Below are 26,332 nucleotides of genomic sequence, written 5' to 3' on the forward strand. Positions count from 1 at the left end.
AACGTGCGTGTGACTGAGTGTGTGTGATTGTTTGTGTGTGTTGGGTGTGTGTGTGTGTGTGTGTGTGTGCTTGTCTGTATGTTTGTTATTTTATTTAATTTTTATTATTATTATTTTATACAGCGCCTAACCAAACCTTAATTGCCATTTAAAGAAATGCTTGCCAAAATTTAATTTTAAGCATTAATTTATTGCGCCCCCACAACCAGCCGCCATCAATTATTTATTATTATTTTTTTTTGTTTCATATAACTCTATTGATTAAGTTTTCCTAGCTGCAAACCAAAAGAAAATGCAACGAATGGCCCAAAAACAATTTTCATTTATCACTGTATATTTACCTTAAATAACATTACTTAATTAGTTGTCATATAATTACAAGAAACATAAACAACAAAATATGAAAACTGTACAAATGTGGTTCCTAATCTAGTCCTTAAAACAAAAAACATAAAAACAAATCGAAAGAAAAACTGTTTAAAAAAAATATTGAAAGAAAAACAAAGAAATTGTTATGCATATAGCGAAAGTTGTGTATTTTTTTTTAATAAATATATATTTATATGCTTAATATATATACGTACATATATAAATGCCCCCCAGTCCCAAAACCCTCCAAAGAACTGTAGCTAATTTTAATGTACTTAAAAACAAATAACTAAGGCACCCACACAATCCCCGTTTATTAGTTTGTACAGAAATGGAAAAAAGAATAGAGAGAGAGAAAGTTAAAGAGAAACTTGCTAGTCGCCGTTGCATAACTGTATTCTTTAGTCTAGCATTAAAAATTAAACAGAATTTTTAAAACTATGCTATTTTGTTATGCATTTGCATACTGCTAGTAATAAAGAAATATATATACAAAAAAAATTGAAGTATGTGTAAACAAAATGCCTATATGTAACCACAATTTACAAAAAAAAAAAAAACAAACAAAAACCATTTATACAATTTTTGTAAAGAAAACAAATTAATAAAAAAAAACCAATGATTTTATATTGTGGCCTAATTAAATACTTTGTCTAGTCTCTTCGAAGCTCTTGTTTAAAATTTGGAGTTTGTCGCGCGTATATTACAGCCCTGCAGAACAGCTGTTTGGCGTTGCCAGCTCCTTGCAAAACGTTAACGAAGCTGCCATGTTGACAAAACTTCATGTGATGTGAACGACTTAAAGATAGCAACAATTGCAAATTGAATAAAAAAAACAAAACAAATTAATTAGTGCTTGCGCTTAAATGAAAATCTGAGTAATGATAGTTAATTTATTGTTAGTTGTCAATGATGTCACCATAATTTGTGTCATGTAACGAGTACATTGTCACAGCTCATCACTGAAAATGGCAGATGTTGGCAGTTGTGTTGTTGTTGCTGTGCCGCGTAATTGAATAAAATTAAATGCCAGCTTGCACAATATTTTCCAATCATATAAATGCAATTGCTATATGCATATATACTTTAAATATGTTAGTAAACAACACACATCTCTAGTGTGCAACACGAGAGACAACGCTGCGCGCATGTGTAGAGCGAGAGAGAAAAACGCTCGTTTGCATACATCGCTGCTCTCTGAGGTAACGGAGACGGAGAGAGAGACGCTAACGGAGTCGGTGACAGCTGTGTGAGCGCTTGTGGGGGGATTTGCAAATTTGTATATTTATTACTCATCCAGCGAGCATGCAGTCATCGAGGGATTTGTAGAGGAAAAACCAAGTTCAGTTGCAGTTCCAAGTTCGTGTATATACTTACATATTTATTTGTAATACATCTGTGTGTGCGTTTGTCATTTGTTGTGGGCGACAAATAAAGTGAATGCGAATTTAATACATACATACCACACGGATTGCGTGAGTGTGTACACACACACACGCATATGTCACTGTGTGCGTGAGAAGCCCCAACTTCAGTCGAAAGGTTGTCGGTTCAATAATTTGCAACGATAAATAAAACGAACGCCAGCTGTGACTGAGTGACTGTGACTGTGACTGTGACCACTCGATGCCCGGCTTCCATCTCAATGAAATGGGCGAAATGGTTTTGGACGCCATCGATGACATCGGCGTTGTCGATGTTTACGATCTGGCATCGGATATTGGCAAGGAATATGAGCGCATCATGGATCGCTATGGCACCGATGCCGTCAGCGGTCTAATGCCCAAAATCATCAATACATTGGAGCTGCTCGAGGCACTGGCAACGAAGAATGAGCGCGAGAATACAACCATACAGGAGTTACGCGAGAAAATTGCGCAATTGGAGAGCGAGAAGCTGGAGAAGGCCGAGTTCCGGCGACGCTTTGAAAAGGAATTGGAACTTATTGAGGAACAGTGGCGCACCGAGACCAATGAGCTGGTTGATTTGGTCTCCTCGCTGCAGGATGAGAACAAGCGGCTGGTGAAGCAAACCCAAGATTTGCAATCGTCATCGGCACAAAGTTCCGGATTGGGCGCCAGCTTAACCGAGAGCATCATCAGCATGACCAACAATGAGCTGCATAGTGCACTCTCCGATACGCAGGTGCTCCAACGGCTCAAGGAGCAGATCTACAAGCAACGTGATGAGCTAAAGCAGCGGGAACGCGAACTCCAGGACAAGTATAGTGAGCTGGAGCATGTAAGTAACTTCCTCTCTGAACCTGATGCATTTCCACACTAATGATTGATCCTTTCGTTTAGGTCAACATTCAGGCGGAACGACTGAAGGCCTCGGAGCGGGATACGCGACGACGGCATAAGCTAATGCAGGCCCAGGTGAAGACACTCTGCGAGGAGCGTGCCGATTTTCTAGCCCAACTGCAGGATCAATGCCGTGAGATTAATCAGCTGCGCAAACGTTTGGGTCTTGCCGAAAAGGAGAACGAGGATCTGGTACAATCGTATGATGACGATCAAAACGATCCAAATCGACCGCGCTATACAACACGAGAGCTAAAGGAGCTGATCAGCGAGCGGGACGAGCTGTTAACCACCATTGATGGCCTCAATGAGCAGCTGGCCGAACTGAAACCGGCGCCCAGCGGCAAACGAACACGTCACGTTTCCAGCTCCGATGACAGCGACGACGCTGATGACAACGAGGCCGACGATGGCGTTGAGGCTGATGCAGATGTGGATGTGGATGCGGATGATGACAACGTATCCGGTGAAACGTGCGTTAATCCACAAAGCTCTATAAATTATTGTAATTTACATGCTGTATGTATTTATTTCCCAAATGTCAGGCCACCTGGACATGATGCACCTGTACAGGGACCGCTACCTTATGAGCCAGACGATGCACCCTGGAAGAAGAGCTCCGAGTCGGGTATACGCAAATTGTAAGTGCGATTTGACATTATTTGTCAACAGGGTATAAAACCGAAGCGAATATCGAACTAAGTTAGTGTTTCGGTTATGATTGGTTTTCGGTAACTCAAAATCTTTTTTATCGGTTTCTTAACGGCTACTGTTTTTTTTTTTTTTTTTTTTTTTGTTTATTTTTATTTCAAAATGCCGCTAAGATTTCGTTTTAGAAAAAAAAATAAGATGAACAAAAGTTCTTTGATTTCATAAAGAATCCGTTTATTACAATCAATATTAAAATGTTAAATCAAAATTATTTGGAAAAATCATGATTACCTCTTAACAACAAAATCGAATTAAATGCTTCACTGAACCGAAACTAACAGTTATACATGAATCGGTTACTAATCAGTTATTTCGGTTTGAACAAATGTTGGCTTGGGTTTCAGCTACAGTTACCAATTTCAATTGGTTATTTATTAAGAGCTAGATTACAAATAGATTCATTCGGTTAATACCGGTTATAGGTGACGGTTTTGATAAAAGTTTTATCCTTGTTTTGTTAATTTTTCAAGTTGTTAATTTTGTTCTCTTGCAGTTTCCGTAAACTGTTCTCGGATCCATCGGATGGCAGCAATACATTCCCGAAACGTTCCTTGGCCACGCTCTCGAAGATGGCGCTCTCGGCCACGCCCGGCAGCGGCAACGAGCCGAAGTAAATGCCTTTTAGCCTAAGAGCCAAGTGCATTCATTCCATTTACATACATATAATACATACCATATATGTAATTATGGTTTGATTTTATATTTTATGTATTATTATTATTTTTCGTTTTTATTTCTTTTATTTATTTTTAGTCCCTGTCTGTCCTTTGCTATGTTTTATATGCTCGCTAAGTATTTACCATTTTCTTATATGATGTACATAATTTACATATTTGATTGCTGTGCTCTCATTATTATTTTAAGTTGTTATTTCTTTTTAACGTAATTCCTTAAATAATTCATGGAATCATTCATATACACATACATAATTATATTCTCTTTTGTTTTTGGATGCTCAATGCTTATTACTACATTTAAATTATGTATACTTACTAATCTCTATGACCAAAATGCAAGGAACTAAATATATATTGTAGGCTTGACTAGCAGGCAAAATTGCGGGCAGACGAATTCATTTTCGGAACCGATTCGCATACATATACATATGCATATACATATACAATATACTATATACATACATCAACATAAATATAACTAATATCTATCTTATCATATATTACATACATACCCTATACATATGCAATGTTCCAAAGAACAAAATGTGTGCGAAGTTAGCAGGCAAGTGAGTGAGTTTGAATGAATTTAATCGATTAGTAACCGTACATTGAATATAACGAATACATTTATTAATTGTAGAGAGTTTTTTAAATGAGAATCCAACAAAACTGTTTTAGAAATTAACTTAACAAACCGAGCTACAATTTGTAATTATTATCAATCTGAAAACAGGCTCCATACAATTCCAGTTAACAAATAGTAAGAAAAAATAAAGTAGAGGGGTCAATGAAAAGACATTAATAAAAACATAACACTTACTTCAATTAGAAATTGTCAAGTTGTAGCTTAACTATATCTCTGTCTCCCTTTATCTCTATCTAGCTCTGTCTTTTTCACGTTATTTATTTAGCGTTCTATCTGTCTTCCTCTCACTCTGTCTTTCTATCCATCTCTTTAGCGAATTAAACCTTTTATAGCAGTTGCCCCAAGCGGCCTTATATTAAAATACACAAACCAAAAAGAACATAAAATTATAATTAGCCAGCGTTGAATTGTAGCTGATTGTTTGTTAACAAATTAATTATGTATTAAATACCAAAACGATAAAATGAGTAAAGTATTAGGAACAAATCAATCAAATCGTATAATGTTGTAGCCGCAATTTTTAACCAAAATTTCAAAATACAAAATATGACTAGAAGAGTTGTTGTTACCAAAACTATGTACCAATTATATAATTATTGTAGCTTAACCGTTTATTCGTGTGCACAAAATGTTGCATTTGCCGCAGTTGATGAATATTAGATTAATACAAGGCCACCTTATAAGTATGATAATAATATAATATCAAGCCCAAATCACAGTTGCATTTCCCTGCTTTTAGCTGCTAATCTCTAATAAGCTTTAACGCTTCTGTTCATTTCCAACTAACTTCCTGTCTAACTTGTTTAACCATCTCATCAGATCAGGTCTAGCATAAAGTACATATCAGTTTTGATTGTGAGAGATATTTTGGAATACAATAAGAAATGTGCCAAAGACTTAATGGAATTCAGCGATTGCCATTGATCCAAGATCCATACATACAATAACATTTCCCCCTCATTATCTCCACTTCAATTATCAAGTTTTCTTTTTTTCTAATATGAAAAACTAAACTTTTATACAATAAAGATAAAAAACATGAAAAAATAACGAATTAAATGATAATGCTGAAAATAAACTGGAAAAGGCAGCTGGAAAGAATCAAGACATTCGGAAGAGACATTTGTATGAAGTATTAAAGCTATTAATTTATATATAAAATTAAAACCGTTGTGTCACAGAAATTGCAGAAATATCTTGCTAAAAAAAAATCGATAGATAGTGACTGAATATTAAGCTTGTTTCACTATAATTTCAACTTCTGTGACACGGCGAAATGATAAAAATCGAAAGCGAATGGCATTGAATTATATAAGTATATTAAATGAATTAATGTTAACTAAATTTATATACATATATACATATTATACACAAATATAAATACAAATATTAACCAAATAACGCAACAAAAAAAAAATAAATAAAACATTTAAATTGATATACCTTATACAATAAATGCCTAGTTCGAGTATGCGTGCATACAAGATTAAAAAACATTAATGGATTGCTCCAAAAATAACACACATACATACTCGTACACACATTTTATGCATTTCATGGATGCGGTAAATAAAAGTTATGGCAAACAAAAACAAATACTGTGTTTATATTTAATTTTAATTACATATGTTTATGTGAATATAAGATATATAAGCAATTTATAAATATTCAATATTTTTTTAAATTTATATTACTGTTGTCGATATATTGGTGGATATTGAACCGATGCAGCAGTATGATTATCATTTACTGGGTTCTGTTCGCCTGATTGGCAGTCATGGAGAGTACAGTCTGAATCTTGATTTGTTCATGTAAGAATAAAAGAAATCAATTGTATTAATTTGATTAGCAATTTAAGGTGTCGTGTTAACGTGGTTAATTTTTCACTTACCTCCACATTTATCCGAAGCGGTTTCTGTGACGTATCGAACCGCTTCAGCATTTTTTCCCTTTTCCTCTCCAGACGATCACGTTGACTGCGTACACGGCTCAACTCATTGCGATAAGTTATCAGCTGCAGTTCTAGCTCTTCCAATTTAGGATCATGTTCTTGAGTTTCTTCATTATCTTGCACTGGTAGTTTCTGAAGTTGTTTATTTAATCTGTATTGCATCAAGTCCTGTCGGCTGTCCAAAATGTTGATTTTAAGTTTCATATCGACTAGATGATGTTCGATTAAATGATCCTGTGCGTTGATTTGATTTTTCAGTACATGAATTGTGTTTTGCTGGAGTAAGAGCTGGGATTGAATCTTGGCCAATGACTTGGATGTCAAATCCAGTGAAATCATTTGTTCCATTAAGCCTGCAGAAAGTCTCACAAGCTCAGAATTCAATTTGTTAATTTCAACGATAAATCGGTGACTTTTCGATTCAACAACATTCATCTGTATGCTCGATTCTGTCTCAAAGTGATGTTCCAGATTTCTAAACTCAATCTCCTCACATTCATCCAATTCCTCGAGAAGTTTATTATGCAATTGATAGAGATGTTGTTGCGAAATACTCAGCTCTAGTTGAGCCTTCTCCAATTGTTTCTGCACGTGCAACATTTTTTCGGAGGAGTCCAAGTTGACTTGTGAATTCACAGACTCATCGATAAATTGAAAAGTCTCCAACTGTTGTTTCAGAGCTTTGTGCTTAAGTTTCTTACATTCATGAATCTTTTTGGACAATTTTTGCTCAACCTGATAGAGTTTTTCCTGCGATGTCATCAGCTCTTTTTGAGAAATTTCCAATTGTGTTTGTAAATCAATGCATTGCTGCCTGGTTTCAACATCGATTTGGTTTGACTTCGGCTGCACAAACACCTTACATTCATTAGGTCCTTTTTCAATCAATTTTTCCATCAACTTGGTCATTAACTTTTGCTGATCATCGCAATCAGCGACGAACTCATACATTTGCATCTCAAATTGCTCTTTAACCTCTAAAGAATCCGTAGCTGCGATTCGCTCATATTGATCCAGAAGCTGATTAGCTAGGTCTTGTAGGTCATCATCAATTACACGCATACTTCTCATTGTTTCAACCACCTTGTCGTTGATTAGATTCAGATCCTCTAAAAGTTGCTTCTCCGCCAGTGCCTTCAGGTCTATTTCTTGATCCTCCTCGTCACCTATAAAATATAGTTTAGTAAATTTTAAAACAGTTTTGATTTTAAGCAACAGAGCAAGAGTTCAAGAATATCGTGAAACTAAGGTTTTGGTTGGAGCCTTAGCTCAATTAAATACAAAAATGTATTTAAATAAAGATTATTTTGTTATTTGATATTCCCTTGATATGTTGTCTATCAAATTATTTTAAAATATATATGGTAATAAATTGATGTATATATTATTTAACCTGCTTAGGGTTATAGTTCGAAAAATAGATAATTTTTATGGAACCGGAAGGAACAGAGTCAAACTTTGTGGTTAGATTAGCACTGAAATTGTTTGCTTACTATTTTCCTTAATACTGCTACTATGCGCCAGCGGATGTCCCAGCTGCTGTTCCACCAATTGATCCCGTTCCTCCTTAATAAAATCGTAATCCTGCTGCAACATGCTATTCATCCGCTGTTCTCGTGTGTATTTTTGGAAAAATCTTCCTAACTGAACATCAATTTGTTCCAACACAAGTGGCAATGACGTTTCAATATTATCGATCGTTGGCAGCGCTATATCGTATTTTTCCATTACTTTAAGCAGATTCTTCACAAATAGAACATAGTTCTCAGTTTCCAATCCTTTACTTTGTTTACATAGATGCCGATTTTCGTCTTTACTGTCCATAGATATTTCATTTGGGGATAGGGACTTATCCTTGGCGGAGAGCGACTCTTTCTTTGCCAGAGTATCCAAAATATCGTATTGGGCAGAAGGAGAAGAAGCAACCCCAGTGATACCTGCATCCTTTGGCTTCCGAGACACATAGAACTCGACCTGTAGAAAGAAAGACGTAAGAGAAAATAGACAGAAAAAAAGAATAAACTGAAGGGAAACAAAATAACAAGCTAAAGTAATTAACTAAATAGAAAAATCAAATCATTCGGTTGATAATCATGTTACTTACTTTCCATTCTATCGAACTGCAATCTACAATTTTTGATACTGCCGATAAGTTACCTGTATATTAAAGCAGAAAAATATTTGAAATATGAATAAGTTGGTTTTATATATTATATGAAATATTCGATACGCTCACCTTCACTTTTGTTAAGCGTTTCCGTTTTCTTCACATTTTCATCTGGCTTTTTCTGTGGCTAAAAAAAAAGGAATTAATATTATGAAGGTATTAAAACAACATTACCTTACCAATATATTCCAATCATAAAAATCTGGAGATTTCATTGGCGAGTTATTTGCTGTGCGTTGAATATCCCCGGATTTTTCTGGGAAATCTCCGCTTTTCCTAACTGAATCTCGATCAACCACCGGTACAGTGGAATAGATCCTGGGAAACGGGCTCTCGGTGTTAATCATGTTGGCAATTAAATTGCCAAGTCGTGAGCGCGTTTCCTGAATTCCATTTGCCGTCAAATAAAGGAATTGATTAATCGAGCTCTGAATGTCGGATGATAAATTGTTTATGTTGTTCAGAAAGTATTCACATGGTTTCAGAACGCATGAGAAGTGTAGCAGAATTGTGTAAACATATACGTAATCGTCGCGGATGACATGACCCATCTCATCTAGCTTCGGTGTAAAATTTGGATAAAATTCTGTAAATAAAACTTGTTTAAACTAATCATTTAAAGAGTCCATGTTAACTTTGCCACCAGTAAGACACTGTATCATGGGTTCGCAATCAGTGGATGCGGACAATGTAACGTGCGTCACACAGAAACGAAGGAATCCCTCAAAATCAGTGTCTTCTAAATTGTCGGGATTGTTCTTCATATACAATGAGCCTTTTACCTGAAAAACACGCTTGGTATTCCATTGAAAGTGTAAAACACAAAGCTGCAGAAAACTTACCCACATTAACAGCACTTTCTTCCACTTTAAGAGAGTCATTTTTCTTTATACTGCAAAGGTTCAAAATACACAATTAACAACAATAATACGTTGATAACTATGCTTTTCTATCTTTGATTCTTATATTTGTTGGGTTTTTTGTAACAAGAAATATATCTGATTTTTTTTTATATTTTTCACTTTGATATTTAGCTGTAATGTCTTCAAAACGAATTTCAAATTGTAAAATAAATTATTATGTTTTTATCGAAACAATTTCAGCTGCAATGTTCGAGTTCGAGTTGAAATCTAATGTGATGAAACCTAATATTGCTTCCAGGTAGATTCAGGATTAACTTTTCAAGGCTAAAGTGTTGTTAATTTTTTGAAGACTCAAATTTCAACTTACAACTTAATATAACTTGATTTATATTACAATTCAGTACTTGATTTGATATATCATTTTAGTTGAAATTTTCCAATCAATTTTGACTTTCACCGATGAATTAGGCAACTGTAAATAAGAGCAGGAAATTTTCGATTTTTTTTTAGAATCGATACGATCCGAATTTAAATCGATTATTATATCAAATATAAATATAGAATAAAACACAATTCAATGTATATTGGAATTCTTTTTATTATTATTAAATAATTATATCCAGGGTGGCAAGAAAATTCATAATTTCGTTAACAGAGTTGCTAATAAAAAACTGACCAGTGTTATATAATGTCAGTAAAAAGTGCTTTCGGCGTTAAACATATCGAGGCTGACAATGTCAAGTTGACATTAAGGATTTTTTCAAATTGCTAAGTCATTGTGAAAATTGCATTAGGAAGTGATACTTCTAATTCTTTTTTTTTTTTTTGAAAACTCAACCTATTCAAAACTATCACAATGGAACGCAAATGGGACAAATTGTCCTCCTCTTCAGACGAAGGCGAAGAAAAGCAAAAGCAAAAGAATTTGATTAAGAATGTAATACCTAAACTGAATATCAAGGTGCTGAAGGATCCAAAGTCACAAGCACCAATTAAACAGTCTGTTAAAGGGACACTCAAAAAACTAATTCAAGAGACTCCCGAAAAGACACCTAAAAAGACATCCAAGGCGAATCTCAAGGAGACATTCGAAGAGAAACTTGAAGTGACATGCGAAAAGAATCTCGAAGAGACTGTCCAAGAGACAGTCGATTACACTTCAAAAGGGGCACGCCCGAAAATTCTCAAAGGAACACTCAAGGAGACAGCCAACGAAACACCAATCACGTCAATTAAAAGGTAAGTAAAAATTTAATTCAAATTTGTTGGAACTAAGTTAATCAATGTATTTACCAGGGTTTTCATGGAGGGTACCGAGCAGCAATCGCCATTTTCTACCTTTCACATAGACGAGGCAGAGCTCAATTTCAATCTCGAGACTACGGCGCCTATCCGCATTATTGAAAAACCAAAAGATTTGCCGTATCCTTGGGTGATACCAATATTAATGCCAAAAACGAACGTAACAAAAAAGAACATACCAAAAAAGAACATAACAAAAATGACTACACCGAAAATGACTACACCGAAAAAGACTACACCGAAAAAGACTACGCCAATAAAGACTATACCAAAAATCAACAAATTAAAACAAACACCAAACCCGATACCAGAGGCCCTTAAAGAGGTTCAGCTGGAACTACCGAAATCGCCGATCTGTCCGGTTAACGAACCCGCAGAGTTAATAATGAACACAGTTCTTAAACCTAAGCCCACTGTGCCGAAAATGAATATTGAATGTAATCCAAAGCCAACAGGTTTGAAAAAGACTACCGAGTTCAAGCATAAGCCATTGGTATTGAAAAAAAATCCAGAACCCATTCTAAAGCCACTTGGTTTTAAAAGAAACACTGATCTAGACTCGTTACCAACAACCGAGGAAATATGGGACAACTTTGAGAAGTGGAAAATGGGAGGTGAAGCTATCTGGCCTCTCAACTGTCAACAAAACATGTCCACTTCCGCCCAAGTGCCAGTTATTGAAATTGAGGACACAACTTCACCCAAAAAGGTTCAGATTTGCGATGATGAGGAACAGCAGTATCAGGATCAGGTAGATGAAGCCGTTAAATCGCTACTTGATTGGGAAGAGAGCTATAAAGTTCCGGAGATGCCTGCTGAATTCGAATCGTTCGATAACTTTAACTTTTCATTCGCGGAATTGGGAAGCATTGATCTCAGCCTAGAGGAAGAACGCAATTACTCGGACTTTTTGAAATCACAGCGTCTTCATGAGCCCCTCAGTAACATAAAGGAGTACAATTCTCTTTTGAAGCTGGCCAGAAGCGAAGAGGGTAGAAAAGCGCTGCATGAACGCGTCAAGAAAATGAAAATTGCTCAGCTAATGCAGAAGAAGAAATGCAAGTGCTCATCCAATACATTGATAAGCGAAGAAAGTAAGGTTAAGGAAACCAAGCAAATTATAAGAGAGCAACCTGTCAAAAAACTGACTGCAGAAACTGTGAAGCTTACAGTTCCGTCACCAATTGTTGAAGTTAAAAAAGTACAGAATATTGCCATAGGTTCAGTCATTGATTTGCCTCCGAAAGCACAGATAAAGGATGTTAAGTTAATGCATATTGGCAAGAAGTCGGATAAAGCTGAAAAACCAGTTATACTAAATGCTGGTAACGCTCAGCAACGCCTTAAGCAATTTGGCCAAAATCCATCGCAGGTGGTAAAGACCAAAATCCATGCAATGCCACCCAAAAATCAAACTCCATCCCGAGTGGTCAGCAAGAAAATGGACTCAATGTCGGTTGCAGCGCAGCTTCCAATTGGTTCTATCATAACGTTTCCTCAGCCGATGGCTTTAGGAAAAGCTAATTGCAATATTCAGCAATTAAAGGTGTCAGGCATTCCAGTTAAAGAGCTGCAGTTTCCAACCTCAGCTGCAACCCAAATACCGCAAATAATCAAGACACAGCCGCAGGCTATAGCCATTCCGAATATCAAGGATCTGAAAATCTCTGAGAAAGTTGAGCCGCAAAACAAGCGTGACAATACTAACGAAGCTGGCCCGAAGAATTTTGACCATTTGAAGCGTATTATTGTGATGCCCGCTCTGCGTCGTTTTGCTGATCCCAGAATGAAAAATATACTCATCCTGCGTCCGCCCAAAGTCAAAGGTGAACGGGCCAAATTGGAAATCGAAGTTAAATCGGCCAGAACCTTCAGTACTATGCAATTGAATATCAAGCTGGACCTCAAACTGCTTGCCCTAGTGTTGGATAACACGTTCTACAACGCTGAAATCCACGTGCTTATGAAGCGTTGCGAGGATGTCCAGGTCGCTTGGATTTGGGAAGATGGCAGCATTGTAATCTGCAATTCACGTACCGTGCAGCTGCTCAGCGAAACGGAGAATAGTCTTGTGTCCAAAATTCTGGCTGTGATCAAGCCTCCTTCAAGTTTCACTGCACATAATAGGAATACATTACATTGCAATACGATTAATACTTCGAAATTACCCTGGAAAATTGCCATTGAAAAGTTTTGCCAAAACTTTTCCTTAACTCCGGAAGCAATTATGTCCGGTTCCAAATATGGATATTATGTGAATAAGACCCTACCCAGGATTGCCGCCAAGTTATACGATTCGGGTATGGTTCATATTATATCAGCGACCCCAGCTGGGGTAGATAAAATGCTGGAAAAACTTTATGTATTCACAGCCGATGATACTATCAATGTTAGAATTACAACCAACACAAATCAACCTCCACCAAAACCGAGCTTCTTCGGAGGTAACTTTCCGTCATTGTTCCCAAGAAGCTTGTAAGGATTCTTCCGGTATGGTTCATATTATATCAATTGCCCCAGCTGGGGTAGACAAAATCCTGGAAAAACTTTATATACTCACAGCCGATGATACTTTTAATACTAGACTTACAACCAACACAAATCAACCTACATCAAAATGAAGCTTCTAAGGAGATAACTTTCCGTCATTGTTGCCAAAAAGCTTGTAAGGATTCTTCGACCACAAATGATAAATGGATACAAAATAATATAAATAAAAATAAAAAAACTAATGATTGAACGAAAGAAAAATATTTATAACAAAAATAATGATATAATAATTAAAATAAAAATAAAGATAATAATAATGGTAAAAATAATCATTATAATAATAATAAAAATAAGCATAATAATAATAAAAAAAATATTATATAAAAGCTTGCAAGGATTCTTCCTCCACAGATGCAAACAATGAGAAAAGGATGAAAAATAATATAAATAAAAATATAATATTAATGCATTAATTAAAGAAAAATAATTATAATAAAAATAATGATTATAAAAATAATAAATAAAAATAAAGATTATAAAAATAATAGATAAAGAAAATTTGTATAATAAATACATAATATATGTAATACCTATTATACCTTCAGGACTTTTTTTTGTACTTCTGTACTACTCGTTTCTTGTATTATCTTATGACCAGGGATGTCCCTTATGGGGCCCTGTCCAGAGCTTAGTTGAGTCCAAACTTGCAGGTTTGGTCCTGGCGAGAAAGCCTTTGGCTTTGTATGTGTTAGTGCTCAAAAGCTCTCGAGGCTCACAGTGGAATACTTTGGCTATGTTCATGTTGACTTTGTATTTGTGAAAAAGCTTTCTCGCCTGGAACAAATTTTGACAAACAACAATTACAACAATTGTTTGTTTATATCACTTGCGCTCAAAGCGCTTTCGAAAGCTGCCAAGAATAAACTAAGCTTTCCCACATTTGTTTCCTCTCTATCTCTCTGTTCCTCGCTCTATGACTTACTGGGCTGTGCTTTGAAGCTACCGTAAACTTACGTTGAATTGCGGCCCAAGAACAGCCGACAGAGAGAGCGAGAGCCGAATGCAGCATCTATCGCAGCCTCCAGCAGCCCATCCATCTCGTGTATCCTTGGCGTTATCCTGGTGCTTTCTGTGCGCCTGCTAGGCCAGCTGAGTTTGAGGCGTATCTAGGCGTGGTGTCTGCTTGCAAAGGGCCTTCTTCCGTAAGCTCGAGAGCTACGCCCGGATGCTGTTGTTGCTGCCCACAGCTGAATTGAGAGGCGGGTCGCCGAATCGGCTTAATTGCCCAGCAACAAGCGGTGCGAGAAAGGAACAGGAACAACCAGGGCGTCGCCTGGGCAAATGGGCGGACCAAGGATATTCCCTGAATGGCCACAATGTCCACGATGCCACAGACGACGCGACGATGCGTCGTCGACTCGGCACTCTGTTCAATTGCTACGCACTTCCAATTAAGCAATTAAAAATATGCCGTCGGCCATCGAAGGGGGAAGCGGGGATGTGTCTGGGCGAACGTTGCCGGCTTTTTAATTAAGACGATGCTAGCGTAATAGGATGGAAGAAGATGCGCTGCAAAAAGTGTAGGTCGAAATGTGTGCAGCTAATGAAGAGGGTGGCCAATGCGAAGGGGGGGCAGCATTTTTCACTAATTGGCTGCTGCCACGTGCCAACGTTGTACATAAGTACATACATACATATATATGTACATATAGAAGAGCAAAAAATACTGTGCGGTGTGCGATGTTTAACTCTTGTCTGCCTGTTTTAGTATTAATTAACAAGTAAGAACATTTCAGCCAAAAGTGCTCACTACGAGATACCCTGTGCACAAGTACATAGATATGTACCTTCATACATATGTATGTACATACAGTGTGTCAGGAAAGTGTTTCCATAAAATCCTAAATTTATACATTGCCTCTTGCAAAATATATGTGTATGTATTTACATATGGTTTTTGTTGGTAAGTTTTTATTTAAATTCGTACTTTAGAACAGCATAAAAAACAAAATTTCAAAATACCAAATTTTTGGACATACGACATGGACATATGAACAGGCATACGAACATGATAATCATAATTATAAATATACTTATTGTATGCATTTTTTTTTCTGCCTGTTACATATGCTATGCAAGTAGATTTACACCAACTTCTTTTAAGCGTCGGTACAGGGTATACAAATAATATTCAATGAGTTACAGTCGCAACGCAACGCAACACACAGCGCAACACGCAACACGCAACACACACAACCAACTGCAACATTGGAGGCAGCCCTCGATAGTGCAAGTCGACCGTTTTTGGTAGCAGAGCCCCAACAAGAGACCCAACGAAGTCGTTCGGCCCACGCTCGTCATCGCGTGCACACACGATTTCAGGGGCCTTCAGTCAGTCGATTTTTGAACAGGCGCCCAGAAAGCAACTGAAGCTGGAACATCGAAAGCTAAAACTCCCTCACAGTTGTACACAAAACCATACATACATACATACATATGTACATATGTACATGTAGGTGTGTTGTTGCATGCTGCTGACTGCTCAGCGAGTTTGTAGCTAACAAAAAAGCTAAAAGCAAAAGCTAAACCTGCATACATATATGAGCAAGAGAGAGAGAGAGTGAGAGAGCAAGCAAACGCAAAGAGCGCAAGCAAGAGAGCGTTAAATGAGCAACAATGAATGTTTGTGGTTTGGGGGGCATCTTCTGTTTTCGCTCACTGTGCGCCTGTGCACAAAAACTGTTTTTTATACAAGGACATTGGCATCGCATTACATTTACATATGCACATACAATATTTTTACTTATATGCGTGTACATTAGACATGGCATACATATGTATGTATATACAAATGTACATACACTTGTGCGCACACGTGCTCCAGCAACTAATATGAATTGTAAATTAAAGCTGCTGCATGTATGCGCGCGTTAGACTGAGATAGCGCGTATAAGATAGTGCGCAAGTGTGACAACCATATATGTACATGCCGTAAACTCAGCTGTAGTGCTCTGCCTTTCTCGCTCTTTCGTTCACTGTGTAAATAAGCTTGTGTCTGTTTGTGTTTTATTGGGGGGCTGTTGCTTGGCAACGCGCTGCTGCTGGACGCTGTGCGCCTATTTAGCGGCCAGCGTTTGGTTGGAACAAGAAAACGAAAGTGTTAAAATTGTACGCTTGGTGTGTGGAGCTTGTGGAGCCCGCCGTTCGCTGACGCACTGGCATTGGCCGTATGTGGAGTCCGTTGTGACGTGCGGCCATATGTGATTGGGCATCCTGGCCCGTGCTCGGCCATGGTTTGTCTACTTGCCTGGTGTGGTGTCTGGTCTGATGTCTGGTCCCTGCCGGATTGTCTCTGGTCGCCTGCTGAATTTGCGACGCGCATGACGCGATGTTGTCGTCGCCACAAACATGTTGGGACCGCACATTGTCATATGAAGTTCGTCGGCTGGTTAATCTCTGACCGTCCGACTCTGGGCGCCTATTGAGTTCGGGTGAATTCTATGAATTTCGCTTGCCATCAATTTTATCATTTTTGCGATGTTGCAACGGCCATGGTGGCTTATTGGAATGAACATTCTAGGAACTTGCCCTAGATGCATCAATAGGCGACCAGCAAACGAAAGCACAACGACGACCTAAATAGTGTTTCGCATTTGCCTCTCTTTTCCCGCATTTATTGTTGCCCATGTTGCTGTTGCTGTTGCTGTTGCTTTTGCTCGTGCACATAAGCGATAAAAGACTGAGGTAATTGGCATTGCCCATTGTAAACAAACATACAAATGTACATATGTACAGCAAGTGAAGAGTGTTAGAAGAGGATGGCAATAGCTACGACAGTGGTTTGGCTTTTCACTAGCGCCTGGGTTGCTGTATTGGCTAAGCTTTAAGCTTTCGTATAGGTGAAAGCGCTTTGTTGTTGATAGACAGCTTGCAATGTTGTTGTTTTAGCGCTCAGTTTTTGTTATACCCTGCAGCACATACAGAAAGAGTATCGACTGAGCGGCTGCGTTCGTATTTTTATTTTATTTGAATTAATATTTTCACTTGTGCGATGTACAATGTACATATGTACGTGTACATACATACATATATTCAATGTTGTCACATATCATGCAGATAAAGCCCTTCAATCTTTGCACTTAAGCAAGAAGTATTCGAAACAGGGTAGTTCTTAGTCGGGTGGCTAACGTTTGTTTGCATCTGACAAGGAAATAACAATAACAAAGCAACAACAAAAGCAAAAACAACATTACAATTACAACACGCTTGTTTGCAGTCCGTCTGGCATATTATGCGTTTTTTGTTGGTACAATAAATGCTCCAATTTTGCCAGGCGAACATAATGGGGCACAAAGCGACGCTGCCAACATACATACACACATGCATATGTATGTAGACTGGGAACCAATGCAAACACACACACACACACACATGCTTGTGGGTATGTGTAGAAGTTGATGGTAGGTACACTTGCACTTGCACTTGCAAGCACTGAACGAATTCTGGTTTATTGTTGTTGTTGTTGTTGTTGCGGTTGCTGTTACTGCTGCTATTATTTGTTTTATTATTATGCATTATGTTTTGCTTTTCGCTTTTGTAGCAGTTCGCAGGTTGCCACAGCAACCAAGAACAATAAGAGCATAACCGACCAATATTTATAAAAATAGGAAGGAAAAACAACTTTACAAAGTGAAAACTACTCTTAAAACGGTTTCAACGCTCCAAACAAAACTTGAAAGCAAATGTTACGCGCATGAATAAACAAAGAGTTGCTTATTAGCATCGGGGAAATCGATCACATAGAGAACACACACACACACACATAAATATATATATATAATATGAATACATATTTACAAAAATAAAATGCAAATATTTTACTTAAGATTAAACATTATTTAATTTATTATATTTTTATCTCCTTCCCATTTAAAGATTCTGGTATGCAAGAATTGTGGTTCAAATAAGCTGAGAGCAGCTTTACATTAATTCTTAGATTAATAAAAGTGTGTAGATAAGCGAATATTGCACCATATCGTATGAGTAAAGAAACTGCATTCTTTATAGCAGAAGTGGGCACTGAAATTATACGAGTGAGACCTACAGCAACAACAACTCTAAGAGTCACAAGCTTAAGAATTTTGCGTTTGAATTTTGGAATGTTAATAACTCAAATTTCAACTCCATAAAAATACTGTTTCAAGATCGATCTGCTTAAACTCTTTTTATGTCGAAATGCTCATCAATACAATATTCAGAATTTATGTACGAATTTTCAGAATCTATCTTAAAAATATTCTTCTTGTGAAAAGTGCGACCACAAATAATCTCGCTCAAATCTGAATATTATAGATTTTTAAGATCGATCTGCTTAAACTCTATTTATGTCGAAATGCTCATCAATACAATATTCAGAATTTATGTACGAATTTTCAGAATCTCGTTTAAAAATATTCTTCTTTTTTTTAAAAAAGTGCGACCACAAATAATCTCACTCAAATCTGAAGATTATAGATATGGGCAATAAGATTTTATTATTAACATGTTCTAGATAAGTTGATCACTTTTTTCAATAGTATTTATTTCAAAAAAAAATAATGTTTACAAAACATATTAATTGATAAACAATATGTATTTATGCATGTATATCAACTGTCCATACAGCGAAAGTACTTTCTTTGAATTTCATGACTTAATTCCATTTTTAGAATTCAACTAAATGGTTTCTAGTTTGTTTTTGGTCGACATATTAAGTTCTGCGCTGCTGAACATTTTTTGAGAGACCTTTGACATTTGTATAAGTAGAAGTCGCGTTGTATTTGAAGAAACACAACCACAACACAATTAACATGTCCAAGAAACAACAACGAACATTTCAATTGCTGCGCTAACAAAATAACCACGTGCCACAAGGACAACAAGGACAACACGAACAGCACGGACAGCGAGTGTCAAGCGTTGATATTAAAAACCCCGCTTAACCCATCTAAAAACACTAAAAATCCCCTCTACCTCCCTCCCCCCCACCACGCAGGAAGGCCAATTGAAATCTGGTCAACAGTGTTGCGAAATTTTTTGGACAACAGTCAGCAATGAAAATATGGCAACTGCATTGCAGCTAGGCCCCGGGGGCGGCAAGACACTAACACTAAACGAACAAAGGATATGTCAGCTATAAGTTGTCGGCGTCTCCAACTAGCAACTTATATATGTATACGTGTATGTATGTATGCAGCAATACTTGTTTGTCAGCTCGAAATGGTCGACCATTTAAATGTCATTGCATGGTGTTTGCAATGCCTTGAGGCGCCCTCTCTTGGCCGTTTTAGGCACTTGCATTGAATAGCCGGCTAAAGCGCTGGCAAGTATGCAACACTCTTTTGCTGTACCAACTGCTTTTGTTATCCCCCAAGCGGATGTGGCATTTAAGCGGATTTCGTCCGCTGCGATCACAGTTGGGCGAAAGTGTCAACTGTTTTGGCCGTTAAAACGGGTCCTGGACAGCAAACGCCTCGGGGTGTCCCCGTTCTCCGATTAGCCGGCTTTGCGTGCCTCCGGGTTGAATGAATGCCAAGTGCCAGCGACAGCGGGTCGCATCATAATATTAAATATTTAAGCAAAACCATAAGCCCACATCGTCCAGCTTGGATTAGCTTGAAACCTTGTAAAATTAAGTCTATTCATTTTATTTTATTTATTTATTTTTTTTTTGAAAATACACACAAAACACGCCTATTAAATCATTAATTAAAATAAATAAAAAGGCAGATTAGTTAAGTTTATGGGAAATTCTACATAGTGTTTCATTAGTCAAGATTTTGACTTAATTCTCAGCACTAGGTTGATTTTGAAAGTACAATTATGATTCTTCATAATTCATTTCTTTTTATTTCGTAACGCAAATAACTTTCTCATATTTATATTACATAATAAATTTAATTTAAGATTTTCCCTTAAACTCAAATAATTACATTATCTGTTTTCTTTTTAAACATTTTAGCAAATACAGAAATCGATTTTAGTAGAACTAGAGAGATTATTAATTTAATAGAAAGAGATTTAATAAATAAATATATTTAGAAATTGCTGGTACTGGAATAAGCGTTTTAATGGCTCACATTTTATAACATTCTGATAGCTAAAAATATTCGAAGACTATTTAAAATGATTTTGTTTTATTTACAAGTAAACAATGTTAATTAATTTAGACAATAATATTTCAATAATACGTTTTCAGCTGGAAAGGGTTTTGAAAGATTTTGTCTTTTGCATAATTCATGTGTTTTTTTTTAGCTTTGCAAATAACAAAGCTGTAAACACTTTATTCATTTAACAATCAGTTTTTGCCCTCATTATTTATATGTTTATCAGCAAATTTATCTAAATGTTTTTTTGGCAGCATGTTTATTGTTTTTCCTTGAAGAAAATCAACAGATATTACTATAACAACAACAACAGAATCCCCAAAAAAGAAAACAAGAGTTATAATTGTCAATGTCAAGGTTTTCGATGCTTTTGATTTTTTCTAAATGTTAATTTGATGTTTTGGGTGTCAAGCAGCGGTTATTCAGAATTTGATGAGATAACTTAACAGCATTTGCTGCAGACACTCACAAATCCTGAGACGCAACAACAACAACAGCAGCAACAACAACAATTTACATACTCGTACTCGTAATACAAGAAAGTCAGCTATGACATAATGTCACATTGTTGCAAGCAGTCTTCTTCTTTATCTCCTTGTAGTTTTTGTTATTCTTGGCAGACTGAACAAAAAGAGTCAGACCGAAGGAGTTTGTGGGTGGGCGGAGGAAAGAGGAGGGTGGGGAAGGGGGGAGAGGGACTAAAGTTGGGTCTAAGGTTTTACTTGAGTCGTTCACAGACAACGCATTAAGCTCTCTTGCCACTTGTCCTCTCTCTCTCTCTCTTGCTCTCTCTTGCTCTCTCTCTCTCTCTTGCTCTCTCTTGCTCAGTCTGTTTTTTTTCTTTTTCGACACTGTTCTTTTTTCATGCATAGCCGGCATTTTGTTTTTACGTCCTGGCCTATGCCTGTCTACGGTTCCTTGTGGCTTCCACTTCCTGTAGTTGCCTCCTCCTGCGGCTTGAACTGTGCAGCTTTGCGAGCTTTGCTGCAACACTGCCGCTTCATTTTTCCATAGCTTTTTGTGGCGTTCCACGACCAAACAGTTGGACACGTGCCAACTTCCAGTGTTGGCAAGTGTTGGAAGTGCTTTTGCGCCATAAAGCAAAAACAAAACATATGTGCAAAGCTTTTTCCCGGCATACGGCAAAACAGCTGTGGGGCAGCGGTGGCAATGATGACGAAGACGACGACGACGACGAAGACGACGACAATGATGAGCATAAGGATGGGGATGATGGCATGGTATTATACCAAGAGGTCGGAGATCAGGAGAGCGACGAGTCTTGACAGCTGCTTAACCGCTGGACGCAGATGATAATGATGGAATTCAAGTTGCATATGGGTGAGAGAGTTGCAGGGTGGTAAGGTACAGGGTGTGGGGTTAAGGATTGCAGCGCCCGATAGCCGACTTGCCAATTGTATTATAATGCAGCTTGAAGGCGACTTGAGTGACGGTTGGTTTAGCCCCCTACCCCCTCCCCCTGCCACAAATCTTACGCAATCCGTTGGTTGACTGTTGAAATGATTGATTGACAAGCGATGATTGGCGATTGGTTGCATTTGACTGATGATGTTCGGCAAAACGTTAACGCGTTAAAATCAAAATACAGCCAAATACAGACAAAATATAGACTAAAAATCTGAATTAATAAAAAAAATATTGTTAAACAAATATTCTGATAAAATACAATTTTAAATTATGCACACATTAATCTAGAATAGTATATATTGATTAAAATCCTATGGCAAAAGAAGACGATTAATCAGATGTATCGACTTATTAAATTAAATTAATTAACCCATTAAATTGGTATATTTTTTAATTAAAGAATTTTCGTTTATATATTGTCGTTCTTTTAATATATTAAGACGATTAATCAAATGTATCGACTTATTAAATTAAATTAATTAAGCCATTAAATTGGTATATTTTTTAATTAAAGAATTTTCGTTTATATATTGACGTTCTTTTAATATATCAAGACAATTAATCAGATGTATCAACCTATTAAATTAAATTAATTAAACCATTAAATTGCTATATTTTATAATTCAAGAATTTGAACATTCTTTTAATATATTAAGACAATTAATCAGATGTATCAACCTATTAAATTAAATTAATTAAACCATTAAATTGCTATATTTTATAATTCAAGAATTTTTGTTTATATATTGACATTCTTTTAATATTTTTTTTGTAAACCGAAAAGCAAAAATAAAATTATTTGTATAAACAAGCTAAAACACAAAAAATTACTGGATGAGTTAAATAAATTTGTTGCATAATTCAAAAGTGCTTTTATGGATATAAATATTTTTGTTTATTGTTTATTGGCTGTCTGCTGTGCAGCAATGCATATTAATTATTGATAAAATTGGATTGCATTGATTGATTGCCCCATCGATTGAGTTTTAAATGTTCCCATTTCTGCACTCCAATGTGGCACCTGCTAATTAACTGGCCAGTCGAAATTAAATATGCAAACCCTATGCTTACACTCTTTATCCATCTTTACCTGACTACCATGCACCCTCTCTCTCTCTCTCTCTCTCTCTCTGTCTCTGTCTCCCTTTCACTGCCGTCAAGCAGCAGGCATTCTAATTGCATCGCTTTGGCCACAAGCTAACTGAAAATTGCACATACGCCAGCGGCGCCTGAAATTCTGCAACGATTTTTCGTATTATGCGCTTTTACTACATACTACAATTGTTGTTGTGGCTAGTGTTGTTGTTGTTGTTTTTTTTGTTGCTGTTGTTGCCTTATAGTTTGGTAGGGCTCTTGGCGAGTTGGTGGCGCATTGCAATCATATATAAATATATTTTTAATGGCGCGCACGGCATTTAAAACAAGTCAGAACGTTGTAGTTGAAATGGATTGACTATGAGGTACCCTGTAGGCGCTCAGTGAATGTCTGTCTTAATAAACGATTGTCTGCTTGAAATCAAGTATAAGTTTTTTAATTTTATTGTTCATTTTTTTTATTTAATTCTTATATTTAGCATTTTGTTTTAATTGGTGCGTAATTTTTTTGTTGACGTTAAATAATTAATAAAATAAAAAATTAAATAGAAAAAAAGCGTATACCCTATTGTTTTTACACATTCTCAATGAGTACAGGGTATGCGCGTATAAATGTGGGGTAAAAAAGCAAACAAAACACATTCTACCTTACATTAATGTGCTTTGATTTTTCGTTGCTGTGGTGCAGAATTTGTCGCTTGTCGTTGCCGTTCGTTTTATACACTTACTGCGGGGTATTATTGTTTTTTGATTAAATACACACAATGAAAAAACACTTTTATTCTAATTAATTTTTTTTAAATTTCTTAAAGCAATTAAAAATACATTTACAAAATTTACAAAATTTACAAATACATTTAAAAACGTCATGAAACGCAGGGTGTCATACCAAAGTTTTTTTTTTTCCAAATAAATGACTTGGAGAATTAGATTACATTGTATTTAAATAATAATTAAAAAAAATTTTTTTTTTTTTTTAATGAAAGTAGTGCAAGAAATATTTTACATAAATTTAACAAATTTAAGTAACAAATAACAAATGTAATGTACAATAATTTATAGATATGTTGAGTTTAGTTGTCCAGAGGTTTTTTTTTGATTAATTTAAAGTTTTTGGCGCCCTCGGATCTTTCTCTAGACATGCTCATATTCTATCATTTAAAATAAAGAGTATTAATTTTTTGGCAGCAAAATTTATTATAATTTTATATTTTTTAATATGTTTCTGAAGTGGCTGCCAACACACACACACACACAAGACATACATAAGCTTCTATACCTATGTGTGTGTGTTGTCGGTGTTGTTGCATGTATTTTTGTTCTTTTTTTTTGCCGTCTGCTTTTTTGCATTTGTCGTAAACGAACAGCGGCGTAAAGTGGCCAACAAGCCGTTAAGCGTGTACTCGTACTCCTGCCATGCATGGAGCCCTCCAGCCGCAGAGCCGCGAGGAAAGCCCCTAATGTAACCCAATGTAGTTGCCCAGGTTTACTCTCAGTGTGTGGGTGCGTATTTGAAAAGCTTAAATGAAATAGTAGGAAAAATGCACATAAAATAAACATAGAAAATGAAAAAGAAAAAAATATTCAACTAAAGTTGACAAAAGGGTTGCAATTGCCACGAGGGTAGCTGCTGCTCATTACCAAACAAACTTCTCTCAGTCTCTCAATTGTCAAACAACAACAACAATAAGAACGAGAAACGACGAAAACTTGCAGATGCATTATGATATAAGGTTGCCAGTAGAATAACTGGCTCTGGAATAGGCCATCATGATAAATGGCCCACAAACTTAAGCAAACAATTGGAAAACTTGCAATGCGGCGCCTGTGCGTATACTACACATTTTCACATTTTCACATTTTCACATTTTCAACCCAACGTTGTGCTCTCATTCTTTTTCTCGTTCGCGTTTTTGTTGTTTTTCCTTTTCTGCTGGTTTTTTGCAATGGCTTTTAGGCCTTCTTGGCAACGACTCAAATCCCCAAGTTGCAGACCCAGTTCCAGTTCCAGTTTCAACTGCCCTGCCACAACACAACGCAACACAACACAACACAACTTGCTAGACAATTGCAATTGCTTCCCCCTTGTCATTCGTTCTTTACCATCTTTTGTCGTCTTTTGTGAATCTTTTGCCAAGTTGAGAATTAGCAGCGTTTTATGCGTTTGATTGTTCGAATAACATAGCAAGAAAGTTGGTCTATAATACCTAACTTTATATATTTACTGTTAATATTTCCGTTTTGTTTGTCCCGCATTTTAAGAAAATAAGTTCTTTTAAGTTGACAGCAAACGAATTCATTGGATCTATTTAGGTGTCTTCGTAACATTATTGTCGACATGATGACATTGATAATGCTAATGTTTCTCTTAATGAAAGTGGTAATACTGATGCTAACGTCTATCGCTTTGCTAATGCAAATGCTGATGCAAGTTAACTCAAGGTTCAAAACAACTAGTTTTCGCTATTTCAAAAGGTGTACCCTTTAGTATTAAAATAGTAGCACAAATCTAGACGAAACTTTTTTTTTACGAATTTAATTAACTTTAAATGCAGAATGAATTAAGAGGCCAAACCATGATCAAAATGACATTCCGCTTCAAAATTGATTTACTTTTTACAAAGTTATGAAAGTTTGTCAAATCTTTTCGTAGCAACTTTACAAGTCAAAATTTTTGTACGATTTACAATGATTTTTTACATAAAAATGAAAGGTCTCAGAATCAAGTTTAAAGTGTTGTTTTATACTAATAACGGTATAAGGAGTTGATTAAAAGTGAAAACTTGAGATTTAAAATTTTCATTTTTCAAAATTTCAAAGGGGGGACCCTATGGTATGAAAATCTAAGCCCATATCTAGACGAAACTTTTTTTTTTACGAAATTAATTAACTTTAAATGCAGAATGTATTAAGAGGCAAAACCATGATCAAAATGACATTCCGCTTCAAAATCGGTTTAGTATTGACAAAGTTATGAAAGCTTAAAGTTAGTCAAATCTTTGACTTAGCAACTTTACAAGTCAAAATTTTTGTCCGATTTACCATGATTTTTTACAAAAAAATGAAACGTCTCAGAATCAAATTTAAAGTGTTGTTTTATACTAATTACGCTATAAGGAGCAGATAATAAAGAATCATTTTGGAAAAATGAATTTTGGAAATTAGCTAATAATAATGCTTTTGTT

The 26,332-nt window shown here is 36.2% G+C and overlaps 3 protein-coding genes across 4 annotated transcripts in view; 2 read left to right on the forward strand and 1 right to left on the reverse strand.

The window, feature by feature from the left end:
- Nucleotides 1–1,133: 1,133 nt before the first annotated feature.
- LOC117793317 (RILP-like protein homolog) lies at nucleotides 1,134–6,178 on the forward strand. Of its 2 annotated transcripts, XM_034633608.1 has the most exons (5): nucleotides 1,140–2,610; nucleotides 2,673–3,145; nucleotides 3,218–3,313; nucleotides 3,877–3,993; nucleotides 4,137–6,178. In XM_034633608.1, exons 1-5 carry the CDS (start codon nucleotides 1,996–1,998, stop codon nucleotides 4,267–4,269), a joined length of 1,434 nt encoding a protein of 477 aa, XP_034489499.1. In that variant the 5' UTR covers nucleotides 1,140–1,995; the 3' UTR covers nucleotides 4,270–6,178. The 2 variants fall into 2 exon arrangements, with proteins under 2 accessions (XP_034489498.1, XP_034489499.1); XM_034633607.1 differs by having other exon boundaries at nucleotides 1,134–2,610; nucleotides 2,673–3,313.
- Nucleotides 6,179–6,345: 167 nt separating this feature from the next.
- LOC117785417 (girdin homolog) lies at nucleotides 6,346–9,763 on the reverse strand. Its single transcript, XM_034623410.1, has 8 exons — nucleotides 9,667–9,763; nucleotides 9,468–9,606; nucleotides 9,004–9,410; nucleotides 8,894–8,951; nucleotides 8,762–8,814; nucleotides 8,151–8,631; nucleotides 6,598–7,823; nucleotides 6,346–6,503 (listed from the first exon to the last, which is right to left on the reverse strand). Exons 1-8 carry the CDS (start codon nucleotides 9,703–9,705, stop codon nucleotides 6,453–6,455), a joined length of 2,454 nt encoding a protein of 817 aa, XP_034479301.1. The 5' UTR covers nucleotides 9,706–9,763; the 3' UTR covers nucleotides 6,346–6,452.
- Nucleotides 9,764–11,188: 1,425 nt separating this feature from the next.
- LOC117786458 overlaps nucleotides 11,189–26,332 on the forward strand; it is a 33,710-nt gene continuing 18,566 nt past the window's right edge. Inside the window, exon 1 of the mRNA XM_034624732.1 lies at nucleotides 11,189–13,433. Coding sequence (XP_034480623.1) covers nucleotides 11,189–13,433 — 2,245 coding nt within the window. The remainder of the gene's footprint in view (nucleotides 13,434–26,332) is intronic.

The sequence above is a fragment of the Drosophila innubila genome, chromosome X, assembly GCF_004354385.1.
Source record: "Drosophila innubila isolate TH190305 chromosome X, UK_Dinn_1.0, whole genome shotgun sequence".
Taxonomy (NCBI): domain Eukaryota; kingdom Metazoa; phylum Arthropoda; class Insecta; order Diptera; family Drosophilidae; genus Drosophila; species Drosophila innubila.

Excerpts from the sequence above, each read along its gene's own strand:
- LOC117793317 (XM_034633607.1), top strand. The coding sequence starts at position 1,996 with ATGCCCGGCTTCCATCTCAATGAAATGGGCGAAATGGTTTTGGACGCC. Across the intron at positions 2,611-2,672 it reads AGTATAGTGAGCTGGAGCAT|GTCAACATTCAGGCGGAACG; the intron begins GTAAGTAACTTC and ends CCTTTCGTTTAG. Across the intron at positions 3,314-3,876 it reads GAGTCGGGTATACGCAAATT|TTTCCGTAAACTGTTCTCGG; the intron begins GTAAGTGCGATT and ends GTTCTCTTGCAG.
- LOC117785417 (XM_034623410.1), bottom strand. The coding sequence starts at position 9,705 with ATGACTCTCTTAAAGTGGAAGAAAGTGCTGTTAATGTGG. Across the intron at positions 9,607-9,666 it reads AGAAAGTGCTGTTAATGTGG|GTAAAAGGCTCATTGTATAT; the intron begins GTAAGTTTTCTG and ends CGTGTTTTTCAG. Across the intron at positions 9,411-9,467 it reads CATGATACAGTGTCTTACTG|AATTTTATCCAAATTTTACA; the intron begins GTGGCAAAGTTA and ends TTTTATTTACAG.